The sequence below is a fragment of the Thunnus albacares genome, chromosome 17 (genome assembly GCF_914725855.1).
Source record: "Thunnus albacares chromosome 17, fThuAlb1.1, whole genome shotgun sequence".
NCBI lineage: Eukaryota > Metazoa > Chordata > Actinopteri > Scombriformes > Scombridae > Thunnus > Thunnus albacares.
Window position 1 is genome coordinate 7,609,178 of NC_058122.1, and position 15,783 is coordinate 7,624,960.

General features: G+C 41.2%; 1 protein-coding gene across 7 annotated transcripts in view; it reads right to left on the reverse strand.

Annotated features, from left to right (window-relative positions):
• Positions 1 to 1,328: 1,328 nt before the first annotated feature.
• LOC122966204 (RNA binding protein fox-1 homolog 2-like) overlaps positions 1,329 to 15,783 on the reverse strand; it is a 41,367-nt gene continuing 26,912 nt past the window's right edge. For 5 of the 7 annotated variants that reach the window (XM_044330221.1, XM_044330220.1, XM_044330218.1 and 2 more), the window contains 7 exons: positions 8,712 to 8,799; positions 7,374 to 7,430; positions 6,847 to 6,994; positions 5,665 to 5,707; positions 3,407 to 3,507; positions 2,894 to 2,969; positions 1,329 to 2,502 (listed from right to left, as the gene is read on the reverse strand). In XM_044330221.1, coding sequence (XP_044186156.1) covers positions 2,458 to 2,502; positions 2,894 to 2,969; positions 3,407 to 3,507; positions 5,665 to 5,707; positions 6,847 to 6,994; positions 7,374 to 7,430; positions 8,712 to 8,799 — 558 coding nt within the window. In that variant the 3' untranslated portion in view covers positions 1,329 to 2,457. Of the gene's footprint in view, positions 2,503 to 2,893; positions 2,970 to 3,406; positions 3,508 to 5,128; positions 5,172 to 5,664; positions 5,708 to 6,846; positions 6,995 to 7,373; positions 7,431 to 8,711; positions 8,800 to 15,783 lie in introns of those variants that run through there. The other 2 variants (XM_044330219.1, XM_044330223.1) reach the window with 2 other exon arrangements.

Sequence of the window (15,783 nt, forward strand, 5' to 3'; positions counted from 1 at the left end):
ACTTTGCCTGTAATTTGGCCTTACTGGCAATTCAAAACATCCTCTCCTGTCCACCTCTGTCTTTCTGCATATCCCTCATGACTCCATCTGCTCTGATTTCCCTTGTCTGCAGCAAACATCACTGCATCTACTACAGCGTGTTCATGTGTTAACCAAAAAAAAAAAGAAAAAAGAAAAAAAAAAGAACAATAAATTAGTGTGTTGACCGAATTCAATTTAACAGGGTCGTCTTGTTTGTAGGTCGCAATTCCCAAATTGTTGCAACCTTTAAAAACGTCTATCTTTTTGTAGACACTGTGGCAATGACATTTCCCAGGATGCTGTTGCAACACTGTACTGTTTCAAACAAGAGAAACAAAACAGCTTTAACCCACAAATAAAGAAATATAACATAAAGAAAAGGCAAAAAAAAAAAAAAAAAATCAACCACAAAAATAAGAAATACATCAGGACCAAAAATGTGCTTTCTTCAGAAAAATCTTTGGAACCAAAAAGGCAAATAATAGCAATAAAAACATAGTGAGAGTATATGGAGATGTAATACATAGGACAGAGATTTAAATTGCTTGCTAGTCTTTGTACGACGCCTTCAAACATACCGGTAAGGAGAACTTTAAAAAGTATTCAGACCGAACAATCCCAGAGAGCATGATGGACTTAAAATTACAAAAATGACTTGGACAGCAGAGTTCCCAACTAGTGACAGTGTATGTGCTGTCCTGTCACGCTGAAAATAACGAACATAATAGAAAACTGTCAGCTGTTTTGCCCACTAGAATGAATCTTAGGATACTTCAAGACACCGTTACATGACTGCGATCTCTTTGTTTTAATGTATTCTAATCTGGGCTGTTCTGCTGGGATCTACTGTTCTGCTGAGTTGAGATCAGACACCGTTTCCATGCACGGAGCAGCTCTGCCTAGAAGCCTGTAGGCATAAATATCTCAATTGGCCAGGAGGGATTCCCATTCGGCTTGACTGGCAGATGATTGGTTTCCCATGTGGGCGTTTCCGAGTTCAAATCCGCTTTTCTAAATCTAGTTCATCTGTGTTTTATGGTTCTTTGTCCATTTGACCCGTTCATTCACTGCAGCTGGAATGTCTGACTGTCGAGGAGATAAAAAGAAGTGAGTCCTTCTTAGGAAGAAGCACTATGAGCAGATAAGGGACTAACATCAAGGATGAGCTTTAGGGGGGGGGGGGCGCACTGAATTCTCAAAATGGACATACAGGGACAGTTCAAGGATGAAATGAGTAAACTGATTCATCTTAGTGTTGCAATTAGAGTAAGAAATGGAATATATGTGGACCAGCAATAAGGACAGTGTGAAATTAACGGACAGTTTCAACACGTCCACGTTATATATATTTCTATGCAGCTTCTTATCAATGGCAGCAAAACAGAATAAGATTAAACAAAAACTGAGGTAATGCAGAAAAAAACAAGTTGCTTGTTTCCTTTTCTTTGTCATTTTCACACTTTTTTTGAATGATCTTTTAAAAACATTTGTGTTTTTCTTGTGTTTCCTCTTACACTTGGGAGAAGATGTGAAATGGAAAATGACCAAAAAAAACAAAACAGGAAAAAAAAAAAAAAAAAAAAAAAAAAAAAAAAACAAAGGGTTTTCCCATGCCGTGTTGTTCATAGTCTGTTATTACCGAGACAACAGTGGTTTCTGTCAGTCAGACGCTCCCAAGTTCCCTCCTCCGGCTGAATGTTCAGTATGCCATCTTTACAAAATAACAACAATAATTCCTACATCTTGTATATTGAGCAGTCCGAGTTTGATTCGTTTTTTTCGTTATTACAGCACAATGCTAAACCATAGGGACGTCTCTGCTGTGGAGGGCTTTACGTCAATGTAGTGTTTAAAAACATAAGTACCTTTTTTTTTTTTTTTTTCTTACTAGTAACGCTGTGCTGTGGCAGTTCTATCATCGTGTGCAGGCCAACACTAAAGGAAAATGGAGAGGAAACTGTATACTGAGTGCTCAATGTAAGTGTGTGTATATAGGTCTGATTAGGTCTTACAGGGCAGTGGATATACTGTAAGTTCAAAAAAGGTTTGTAGTGTGCAGGATCACACAGGAACAGCAGTCTCTCTCCTCCCGGGTCCCATAGTGTTTCTAAAAAGGTAACCGTCCTGAAATTGTGCCCCGTAGTTCAAAACAGCAGGCTCCGGCATTTTTTTTTTTTTTTTTTTGATGTGGGAGACACTCCTGGCAGTTTTTTCATTGTATCCACGTCAGTGACAGACAGACGAGTACAGAAACAGAGTTTTGAGTTGATGATGTGGCAATGACCTCTCTCGCCACCAAAAAAAGAAACAACAAAACACATGAGTTGTCACTATAGTTCGCCTGCAGAAAAAAATGGAGGGGAGCTCCCGTCAAACAAAGAGCTTGAAAAAGGGGTTTTGGAGCGATGTGAAATTCCTTGGATGTGATTTGCAGCTTTAGTAAGGAGCAAACCGACTGTATCCCGCCCGGTATAAACTGGCCTGAGAGAGAAAAGAAAGACAACACAGTCATATACTGGAAATAATGAAGTTACAGCAACATACAAATGTGTTTAAGAATTATGTTGCATTCTGGTATTGCAGTTCATCTATAAAATGTCTACATTTAGTTATACTACAAACCCACAAATGATATATTTATTCTTTTTCAGTCTTTTCAGTTTAATAGTTAATAAGCTCCACGACCAACACAAAAAAGAATTTAACATGAGCACACACTGTTCAGTCCTCCTCCTCTACTTTGTCTTCTGTCCTCTCAAAAAAAAAAAAAAAAAAACAGACTACTTATGTAACGTTAACTGCCCTCTTTAGAAATTCAACAATCTAATATTCCACTCTAGTTGTTTTGTAGAGCTAGAGTCAGTTTTCTCACCATGGCTCCCACTCCGTAAGCAGCAGCAGCTGGAGCTAAAGCGTGGTATGGATCTGTAGTGTACACCCGGCCGTAACTAGCAACACAAACACAACACACAAGAAATGATTTGAGTTTTAAGAAAGTTGTTTTTGTTTGTGGATTTTTATATGCAACTGGCACTCCTCTCCTGCTCTAGAAGACACATTTAAAAGAAGAAAATGTTTTGAATTAACTATCAGAGTTGAGATGGTTTCATATATTCAATTTATTAAGAATTCAGAATCACTTAATGGCATCATGCTGCCAGTCAGGTACATTTTACACAGCATGTTATCTTCTCCTAAAATATATTTTCATGTTTAAGAGTATTTCTGGCTTTATCTGCTTGCATCCATAAATGCTGAGCCTCTGATGTTCTGTTGTACAGTGAGGTGTGTGTGTGTGTGTGTGCGTGCGTGCGTGCGTGCGTGTGTGCGTGTGTGTGTACGTGTGTGTCTCTGTTTGTTCATGTGTGTCCTGGGTTGAACTCACCTGTCACTGTAGGCGGCAGCTGCGGCGGTTGCTCCGGTTACGGCCGCGGGCTGGGCGTAGCGATAGGCAGCGGCGGCAGCGGCAGCAGCAGGGTAGCCTCCCTGGAGACACACACACACACACACACACACAACATAGCTAACTCACATGCCTTTGAGGAGGACGGTGGGGTAAGGTGTGTAAATGAGGGGGGGGTTGGGTGGGGGCACATATACAACATACTGACATTTAATTTTAAGAATTCTTCATATATATATATATTTATAGAGGGGTCCAAAAGTCTGAGATCACTTTCTGGAAAGTGGTTTCAGAGTTCTGGACCCCTCTATATATTTCCTTGCATTTACTGTGTGTATACCCCAACTCATATATCATATATATATATATACACATTTACAACTGAAATACAGTATGTGTCAGTATATTGCATTTCCGTATGGGGAAAGAGGGAAGTGGTGTGCTGTTGGATGTGGGACAAAAGTGCTTTAACAGTGAGACGGAGAGGAAATTGGACTGTCGAGAATGAGTTAGATTGTATTATTACGACTACGGGAGAGAAGGGGAGGTAAAAACAGTGGAAGACAAAATGTTCACACAGTTGAGGTCATATAGAAACCTCATTGTCTCATCAGAGCGGAAGATTCAAGTAATGAACAGATATGTCAAAAGAACACCTACAGTAGTTTGAGGACACTAGTAGAGATGTATTTATGACAAAAACAGCTTTTCTTAAATTATTCGTGTTCTTTCACATGGATTCGGGAGACAGACCAAAGAAAACAGAAAGGTAGACAGGAAATAAAAAAGTCACACACACAAACACACCCACGCGAGCCTATACTGACACTAAAAAAAAAAAAAAAAAAAAAAAATCCCTCTCACTGAGACTGCATGCAAATTACATTTCAAACTTACTGAAAAACACAACACCACTGTATTTGGACCTGATCAGAACAGAGCAAAGCACACAACAGAACAGAAAACCCCCAGCATTCTCCCAGACGCCTGCAATACACGGAGCGGAGGCGGAGGGGCGGGACAGGAAAAAAAAAAAAAAAACGGGGTTATTAGGGAGAGAGCAAGGCTTTCTGGGTGAGTGGAGGAAGTGGGAGAAGAGGAGGGGGGGGAAGGAGGGCAGTAATACAGTATGTCTGCATGCAGCAGCTGATCAGCACATGCTTCAATAATCATCCCGGGAGGGGTCGGATCAGGGTGGTTAATTCAGGAAGAGACCATGTTCTCCGTTTTAACTTGAGACTTCAGAGCATCTCACACCCCAGGCTAACATTGCTGTGAAATCGTAGCCTCCAATTTTAAAAGGAATGATGCTTAAAAAAAAAAAGCTCCTTTTTGATGTTTTTTTGCCGACAAGAGAACAAATTAAGGATTGGTATAATTTTTTCTTCAAAACTAGCCAACCACACAAAAGAGACCAGGTTCTCTTTTGAACAAACTGGTGGGGAAAAAAAAATACACACTTAATACAATTTAGTAGTTTAGTAAACAAACAAACAAACCCCTTCCCCACAATCAAGAAAAGTGCACATTTCAGTGAGTTAGTAGAAAAATAAAGCAAAATTCAAAGCAGTGGTCAATAATTTTTTTTTTTTTGAACAACTAAAAAGATGTTCCAGATCAGATCAGAAGATGATTCATAAGATCAGAGCAGGTAGTAGAGTAAAACAATGCACACTGTGGGTTTAGGTGTTGAATTGACCCTACCTGAGGCAATCTGGGACTAAGGACTGAGTCCTGAAACACTAGTCTATAGAGAGAACAGAAACAACCGTTGTCAACCTGGATACACACACACCCACACACACACGCACGCACGCACACTCTCACACACTGACGCACGCTGCCGCATACGCCCACAGAGCAGCCTTTGTAGTGGTGTGTTAGAGACCCTCTATCCTATCATTAACATTTCACAGCTCTATTTATTCTATTTTTAAATCAATACAACTTATTTTGACCCGAGCTGTTTGTATAATGAGGGCTGTTTTTTTTTTTTTTTTTTTTTTGCCGCGACAAAAAAGAATCCTGAGGCAAAAACTACCCTGTATCATGATGGTTCATGTGTTAATTTGTAACCAGCGGTGCTTCTTCATCGTGGGCTCATTCACCTGTTATGCAGGCAGCTCTGTGCAGCGCATGACTGGACGCACATGCAGAATCACCCCCAGAGAAGAAGAGCAGGAGAAAGCCGTGAGAAAAGAGGGACAGAGGGTGTGTTGGTGGGAGGTGAGTTTACTTACATATAAGTCTGCGGCTCCGTAAAACCCATCCTGATACACCACACTGAGAGAGGAAGAAAATGCAGAGAAAGAGAGGAGGAGGAGGAGGAGGAGGAGGAGTGGGAAGGCATGGGGAGATAGAAGGAAGGGGGAGGAGGGGGGATGGTGTAGTGGAGGGGGTGCAAATGGAGTGGTGCACAGTCCCAAAACCAGAGTGGATGAAGGTCAACACAAAGCAAAAAGAAAAAAGGAAGAGAGAGAGAGAGAGAGAAAAAGAGATACAGTAGTTATTTCACACCCATGCAGCATGCAGAGGAAATACAACTCCATCTAAGCTCCACAACTGCAACCAAAAACATCCAGCACCGTTATGCATAACAATAGACTCATGGGGCTAATAGATAAAGTTCATTGACTAGAACTGAACTGAAATGAAACCATAAAGCGCTATTGTTCCCCAGCTACAAGAAAATCAAGGCAGTAAAGTCCACTTTTAATAGATCATTTGATGAGGAAATGGTGTATGAGAGGTGCAGCTTTTATTGGCTTTTTAAAGCCGTCGGTGGAGCAGAGATGGAGAGGGGATTTCCTGCAGCCCCCAATTTTATCTTATTTTGCTTAATTTGAATGTCATCATAGTAAGCAGCCATACGGCAATTAAGCAATCGATTCTGCTTTGGTCTGAATATTCTAGCAGTCACGACCCCATTAGCCAATCATCACAGCACAGCAACAACATGCACAGTACACATACCGAGAGGACAAAAAAAACACAGTAAACATGAAGAATTGTAGCAGATCTGTGAGCAGGGTGACTGCTAATGCATGATGACTGAATCTGCTGTGTGTGTGTGTGTGTTTATGCAAATCTACTGATGGCACTATCTGTGTGTTTATTCAAATGAACCTTCAATGGGTGCAATCCTATCAGCGTGTTATACTCCAGTGAATAGCTTGTGAACCGACTGACAATGTGCCAGTTGGACTGCTGAAGAGAGTGAAGTGTGAATAATGTTTGAGCATGAGAGCTGTATGAGCACAGCTGTATTAAACAGAGACCTGGTCAAATAGAATTTGGAAAATGCTTCTGAAAATAGCTCTGACGAGGTGATGCTCAACAGATTTACTGATTTTACCTTAGATCTGCAAATAGATCTGGGACGGCTACGAAGCACGTGAAGTCGTTCGGTTTATCTTTCTTACCCAGGGTAGGCAGGGATGGCAGGCTGAGGCACAGCCGCCCGCACGGCGCTGTAGACGGGCCGGCCTCGGCCCCTGAGGTGGGCACCACGAAACGCTGCCGCTGCTGTGGTGGCTGCTGCTGCTGCTGAAGGGTAGGGGAACCCTGGGACTGGAGGAGGAGGAAGAGGAGAAAGAATAGAGGCAAGGAGGAGATGGGGAATAAAAAAAATTTAAGGAAGGAGGTGGAAAAAAAATGAAAGAAAGATGGGGTGACAGAAGATTTAGATGCAGGCGGGGAAAAGACAATGTGAATAGAAACAATAGGGAGCGGCCCGGGAAGAATGTAAGAAGAAAAGAAAGAGCAAAGAGAGAAGGGAATAACACAACTCTAGCCTTCAGGGCTTGATATCAATAAAAAGTGTCTGACAGGAGAAACGCAGGGCAAGCAGTGCTTTCATATAAATTAAAGACTGGAATGTGACTCAAATTTAAAGCAGGCTGTGGAGACTGTGTTTAGTTCAGGTGAAGGAGGTGGAGAATGGTCTTACCTGCGTAGAGCTCTGGTCCATACACGGCCCCCACCATAGGACTCAACTTCCACCCCGCTGACAGTCACAGAGAGATGGAGGGGGGGGGGTTCATTAATAAGGGCAGTTTACCAAGAGCATTAACTCCTACAGTATATGTCTACTGCACTTGAACATACTGTAGCATGCTGTTGTTATATATCCAAACTTCACTCCACCATCACTACAACAATCTCACATTAAAATAAATGATGTGCAAACATTCTAGCAACATCATACCTCATTATGTCTGCATGTTTACAATATAGTATGAGAAATAAAGAATCAGCCCGTCAGCTGTTAAGAAAGGTCCCCTGCTAATTTCAGACGGTATTCAAGCGGAGCCGTGTTTCTTTCAGCCCGCTTCTGCTGAGGCTGTTCAACAGAGTTCTGCCTTGGTTTCATAAGACAGACTGACTGTGACTCACTCAAAACTACACTGGAAATTGTGATGGAAACAAACAGCATCACCAGTATGACCTGAGCAGATACAGCAGGTCAACAAATGGTCTAATTGCTTCATAATGGAACACAGAAACACACACACACACACACACACAAAATATATCTACAACACTGCAGCAGCAAGCGGGGCGGTTTTTGTGTTCCAGACTAAATTAACATTACAATTCATGTATTTTCACACATTATGAAGGTAATTTAACTTTTTTTTTTTCAACACACAGTTTTTTCAATTCACAGTATTTCAATTTTTACTGAAGTCATTCAAAGGTATCTGAAACCTACACAACACAAAAGTACATTTTTAAGTTAACATTCAAGTTGATGATAAAGAAAACTGCACTGCATTCACAAATGCAGGAATTCTATTAGCTTAAACTCTAAACAGGTATTCACTGATAAATTGCTTCAGCTCCACAAGCTTCAACAAACAAACTGAATAAATACATTCTGCTTACTTCATCTAAAAATAGACTGGAGGGGACTGACTTCAGATTCTCAAAGCACACTCCTTCACTCTTATCTATATTTTGATTTGATAAAGCTGATGTGCTATTTTGTTACATAATCCTGTTATAGGAAGATGATTATTGTAAAGACACCTTTGTTGGTTTCATCCCTTGAAATTAGTCAACCTGCAAAATATTCTACTCTCAACTGTCGAATGAATCTGAAAAAAAAAAAGTAAAACTCAACTAAACTGAAATTGGTTCGCTGACGTCTTTACACAATGTGGTCTGCAACAGAGGTGAGAACGATAAAGTGTGGCTGCATTATGTATTTAACCCTGCCTACCACTGCCTCTCCCTGTGTACCCATGCTGTTTGCCTTATTAGTGTGTGTCAGTGTGGCTGTTACCATAAGGCAGTGTGCTGAGAGCCTCTCCGTTAGGGTAGGGGCTGACCATTTTCTTGTTAGTCATCACCCTGGCAGTGGCGTTATTCACCTGGGGATGGAGGAACAGGCGGTCAAAGACACAAACACAACAATTCAACAGAGGAAACTAAAATAGCACATAGACCCAAGACCAAGGCTTATTATATATGCATGTATGTGTGTGTGTGTGTGTGTGTGTTTATTTTTACAGTGGAATTACATTTAAATTGCCTGCTGCTATGTGCTGGTATTATGCTTGTCTCCATTTTTTGTACATACTGGAGCATATCAGAGGTGGATAATATTATTTTCTGTGTAGATGTACTGTTACTGGTTCATTAAAAAGGATGTTCATTAAATAGTGGTGTCATTTAGAGTTATGGCCCACTTACTTGTGTCAACATCTAGTTTACATTTTCTCCAATCATTCTAAAATTCATGCCCTATGTAATTAGTCTGTAACGTAACTTGTTTTTATTGTTACAAGGCACGCATGTGGCCATGTTTGTGTGCAAAAGTGGGCGGGGGTTTTTGAGTCATCATGCAATTAAAAGCGAGTTGCCCAGTAAAGATTTGGTGATTCATTGTGGAGAGAGAGAGAGATATAAGGGCTGCCATGGGTGAAATTGGTTATATTGCTACTGTGCCTACACAGAGAGGCGGGGGTTGGGGCACAGCCTTTTTTTTTTTTTTTTTTTTTTTTTTCATTTTTGGCATGCACAGGTGTGGATTTTGTTTAGGTGTGTGTGTGTGCTGGCTGACATTTCAGTCTAATGCTTAGGCCTTTCAATCCAAGATGGCTGATAATCTCCTCTCTGAGCTTCAAAGGCTCACACTCCGGTCCCTTGATCTATCCTCATCTTCCTTTGATGGGCTTTAAGAGAAGGAGATTGTAGCTTTCTGTAATAACCCATACTGTCCGAGTGTGCATTTGAAGCCCTGCATCTGACTGTGTGGCAAGCTAAAGATTAATGACCTTTTGGCTGGATGAGGGGAGAGTGTGTGCATGTGTGACAAAGAAGAGACAGACTGAGGAATGAGGGTGCTTGTGTGCGCATACACGCTGCACTCTCATTTAGAAGACCATTAATGCCTCCACTGCCATTCGCGTTGCCTCTCAGAACATGACTCAGTGAATCATGTTCTTCATCTGCCGGGATTCATTCAAATGGAAATGAGGTTTACCTCATTTTTCTCTCATTGCAAATGACAAGGTCAGTAGCAAATGATTCAATTAGCCTAGCCTGGCTAGCTATCTGACGCAACTGTCCGCGGGTGTCTGAGTGGAGACATTTTGAAATGTAAATCAAGTTAATGAATCAAATTAATGTCAAATTGTTTGTATCACAGTGAAATTTTGTCCAGACTTGTGAGCAGGTTTATGTTGACTAGTAACAGTTGATGATAACAAAGGGTTTAGCCTATGCTAGCAGTGGGCAGTACGTGTGTGTGTGTGTACAGTATATATATCTGTGTTTGTGTCATGCGCAATTAATGAAATTGGGTTGACAGGAAGACATGCAAATCAACAGAGACCAATATGGAAGGCAAATCTCAAAGGGTTAATGATTAATAAAACCTTCAGCCTTTCTCATCCCACTTTTGCCCTCCCAATCCAGCCTGAACAACAGACCCGGACAAAATGAAGTCACATTTCCATATGAAACCAAACTTGTGGGGTTTACATACCTAAAAAGAAATATTCAAAAAAAATATATATATACAAAGGAGAGGGAGAGAAAGAGGGGGTGCAAAAACATTTGTTTGACAAAATTAATAATCATATAACACAGAAATTACACGCAGCCAAATATGGGCGCATCACATGACCAAGAGTGAGTAACAAACCAAAAAAAGTAAAAAATTCAGCCAATCAGCAAGCGTCGGATGCAGCATAGAGACCAATCAAAACAATCGCAGCACTCCCACATCAAACACATAAGAGACAAAGATGGGACGAGATAAGTTAAGAGGAAGGGATGCAGGTGAGAAGTAAAGAGACAGAGCCAGTCCATGTACAAAAACAGTAGAACATAAAGATGGAATGAAGAGAAAGAGAAAAAAAGGGAGAAAGTTTTACATGAGCAACACACACACACACACAAAAAAAAACTAATAACAATTACTGTTTAAAACAAAAACATATATACCAAGGTGCATCATTCAAATAAAGCAATTAGATTTGGTGACCATTCTCCTGAAAATCTCATTATATGTGGTGGGTTGAGGAACAGAGCACCAAAGGATGGAGGGAACAGAGAGAGAGAAAGAAAGAAAGAAGGAAAGAGAGAGAGAGTGTGTGTGTGAGAGAGAGAGAGAGAGCAATCCTCATTCCCAAAAAAGGAGAGAAATAAAATGAACATGAGACACTATGCCAGGCATTAGAACTGTGTGTCACAAACTAAGACCAGTACACTATGACTATGACTACTACTACGACTACTAATACACAGACAATCCACTACAAGGAAACCAAACCAAAAAGAGGAAAACAAAATGGCAGCATAATAAGAGACCCAAAAAAACAGCAAGGTAAACCCCATATCGGTTTAGAGATGCATATGGTTACACAACACTGGCTGATTTGATAAGTTCTTCCTACACACATTTTTTATATTTACATAAATTAGCAAAAGATCCCCAATGAAAAGTTCCAGTTTCATTTAACAATACTGCAAATGAAGATAAAAACTGTTATTGCTAGTCTAGGTATGTACATTTGGTCAGTTTTTGTCTAAGTAGTCAAGACAGTCTTAGCAGAAGTGTTGTGACATCCTTTAACTGTCTCATCCTAAATCTGCAGTCACATGAAATGTGTCCAATTGACTCGTATTTGTCAAACTATGCTAAAAGCAGACAGGCTCAATAAAAAATGAAGAAATTCAAAACCAGAGCGGCGTTATATTGCCCTGCAGCTCGGGGTCTGCATTCACTCAAAGCAAAATCGTAGGCAGCATAAAGGGAGCAAAGCTTCATATCATTTCTGTTGATTTTTTTATTAATCAAGAAAATGAGTACTACATACATTAAGTCCAAATGGAGAATTAATCAGATGGATTGTGGATAGCTGTGTCATTGCATAGAGGAGGGTGATTACATTCGGTCATTCCCAGTGAGGTGTTAATGACATGGTGGAGGGTGGGGTGGGGTGGGGAGAGGGAGGGGGGGGGGGGGGGGGCATGTGGGGAAAAATATTACCGCTGAAAGATCCAATCTGTTGAAGGTGCTGTGTCCGTCTGTCTGTGTGCCTGTGATACTGTGCGTGTTGTAGCTAAATATAAAACTAATATTGCAGCTTCACAATATACTGTAAATAATACAGTATATAGTACTAAATGCCCATTTCAGGGGTGGGGTGGGGAGGGGGATCAGTTCAGTGATAGATGTTTGTACACAACTTACCGTTGCCGTAGAAACAGCGAGTGGTTACCGTGGAGACTGACAACAACACAAAGAAGTCGTCAGGGAAACAGAAAAAATATAATAAATAAAGGAACAAATAATCCTAGTAACAAAAGAAACCTAAATGTCCCCCCCATCTTCCCCCAAAATAAAAAAACCTGATAGCAGCAGTGTTACAGCTCAGGACAGAATATAAGAGAAAGAAAGAAAGAAGGGAGGAAGGAAAGGGAGAGAGGATGCGAGCTCTCAATGCTTTAACAGAGCTCGGAGCATCATTACAACAATCAGACCAGTGACAGGAAGAGTATTCGGTGCTCTAGAGTACAAAAGACGTGATACAGGAGAATGGAGATATGGGGGCAACCTTGCCTTAACCCAAACACTAGCCTATTGAATGCACAGTGAAGGACTGGAACACCTCCAAGGAAAAGTCAGAAGAGCAGATACAAATGCACACCACCCTCCATCATAAGAGCAGAATAGCAAAAGGTTGGTTTAACGCTGTCTGGGTCTGTTACAGTCAAAAGGACAAGTGGAGGTATTTTGGTTAGATGTTACGAGAGAGGACTCATTCTGGTGTGGTTAAAGTTAGGCCACAAGGGAAGAGAGTGTATTTGGAAATTGGGCAGAATGGCTATAATTTCCAGTTTTTAACCAGTCACCACAAAAGAACATACTAAAGGCAATAGTCAAACGATGAAAGTAAGACAAAACAAACTAAATGATAAAAATGGAAACACAATAAGGCAGTCAGATAATGAAAAAAAAAGAGAGTATTAGAGTTAGAAAAACAGCTGTAGTTTAATTTCAAATAAACACAAAATGACAGAAAGACAAACTTGACTGGCAACAAGAGAATGAAGGGGTAAAGGAGGAGAAAGAATGGAGCCGACACAGAAAGAAAGACAGAGGGTTGGAAAGGGCAAAGTACAAACTCTCTTTCCCCTTTTCTTTCAACCATCTCTACATTTTCACTCATGTACAGAAGCAAACACACACATGGATACTCGCACATTTCATTCATTGGATCTTTTCTGGGGCAAATCATGCAGTAACAGAAAGTTTCAGTAACAAAACAGGACCGGTCAAATCCAAAGCTGGGGGGGGGGGGGGGGGGGGGGGGGGGGGGGCGAGGGGAGGGAGACTGGGACACAAGGAGCTGGTAAGCCTTCACCTCAGGCCGTCGCCAATCCGACAACTCACAATCAAGTTCTTATCAAATCTAACTTCCTCTAAATAGGAATAAAACTAGTGAATAAAATCCTCAAACAGGCTGATAATGTTTATGGGAATGGCTGCTATAACGTCCAGGCCGAAGTGAGCTGAAGGCCAACTGTGTCCCGCTGAGGAGAGCGTGGCGCCGCGGCAGCACTGGTTGGTGAGTGTGCATGGTCAAGCATGCACAACCACAGGCACGACTTCTTCTCATCCTTTTCACCACACACATCCATGCAATGATGATCTGTTCTCACTAGCCGCCCCACCTTTGATGAGACTAAGGCATGCAGAGCTTCACCACTTGTGACAGCGCGCGTACACACACGCACACACACACACACATACACACCTCAGCTATTCTGCGCTGTTGTGTTCAAATGTCTGACTAAAACTCTGCGCTGCGGAGGAGCCATCACTTTCCATAACACTCCGGTCACACAGGATTTACCACAAACGCACAACTTTAGAGCAAGAGTTAGTGAATGGGAGTGTAAAGGGTTCGGCATGGTCTCTGTACCTATCCACGCACCCTCTCCTGTGGCCATGTGCACACTGCCTGCACACACAGATGTGTATATTTCTAGGACAGCAGAAAGCTACCTAGAAGGTCTATGTAAAACTAATGTCGGTAAACGTGCATTTTCCTTTGTATAAAGCTGATTTTTTTGCACGGATTAAATTAAAAAAACACATGTAGACACCTTCATCTTGACAGTCTGGCTCCCATCTCCCATAGATGAAACAATGAAACTATCAATATTTTAATTTAGCCAGCGTACATCTTCATGTTTTGCATATTTCCTTCAGTGGACACTCAAAACAAATGGAGAAACAGGTGGGGACCAGGCCACAATCATCAGAGCCATGTGGGATCTGCACACCAGCCGTAACTTCAGGATTTTGTGATCAAGGTTTGAGGCGAATGAGACCATGCAGGGACCCTAATCCACTCTCTGAACAGCCAGTAATTGCAGCATACTGTAAGAATTAAATATGTGACATCACATATGTGACTTAATGGTTTTGGAGGGATTTTCAGTTGTTAGCTTTGTCCCCACAGTCGAATGACATTTATGAGTGTAGACTGTTTAAACTGTTACGTTAGGGCGTACAAACAGTCACAGACGCAGCCATGGATGGGTGGAGATGCACTGAGGTGTGTATGTTTGTGAGTGCATACTAAAGATACACACGGTCACACCTATATATAGGCCTATAGGACTCTATAGTCTATATATAGAATGAATGGTGATGAGATGAGTTCACAGAGAAGCAGGTAGAGACAAAGTGAATTGTAGTTGGGCCACTTACATGGATACATTGGAAGCGCACAGGAAACTGACTTCTTCAAAGCGCAGAGTTTTATTCCAGACAAAGAGAGGTACAGTATAACTTTAAGCACAACAATTCTCTATCTATTTCATATAGGCTACATACATGCACACTATGGGCAGCTAAGCTACGAGTATAACTACTGACTAACAACCCATTGGCATGCACCAACAATAAGAAATGTCAGCACTGGAGTTACATACAGCATATGTTTATAAATCATTCAGTCAAAAATCATTCTAAAAAACGAAGAATTCAGCTATTCAGCCCTATTTTGCAATGAGCGCAAAAAGACTATGAGGCACTGATTTCATGCTAACTGAACAAGTAAAGGAAGTTAACAGTCCCATCACCAAAACTAACTTAACAAAACAGCTGTACAGAATAAACATGCAAGAAAAAACATCCAACTGTCTGTAGTACAGCCTCAGTTAGGCTTCCATATCAAAATACTAACCATGCACACTTAGGCTACATCAACTAAACTCATGCCAGTGGATAGCAGTGAACTGCAGAGTCACACACGATAAATATTAAATATTTAATAATATAGAACCATGGTACACAGTAGGCCTATATTTCAGAGTTTCTGAATTTTAAATATATGATTACTCTAATTATTTTTTGCTATCTTCATTTCCGATAACATAGTTCAACAAACTCTGAAATGATATGACCAATTAAAGGGATAGTTACTGCTGCAACATCTGTGAGACAGGAGAACTGCCAGATAGCATTGCCTCAAATAGAAATGTTCGGCCCCTTTCTCCTCAGTCGAAAGAATGCGTAAACACAAATCCATGATTTGTCCTGCGCCAGACTTTTGTCTCTTCAGGCCCATGCACCATAAACAGACAGAGAGAGAAACACTCTACAGACTCCTGCTGCTGGCCCACCATGCGGCTGATACATGACTCTCTACAGCCCGACACCACTACTCGAGTACATGCAGAGTGACAACTGAAAAAGAAAGACAAACGGCTCGCTGATTAATAAAAGTGACCGACATCATGCAAAACTTTGGGCAGAAACACAGAATCGGGTTAAAGCAATGCCAGGGACAACACAGGTCGTTGACTGATGCAGGTTAAATTGGCTCCAT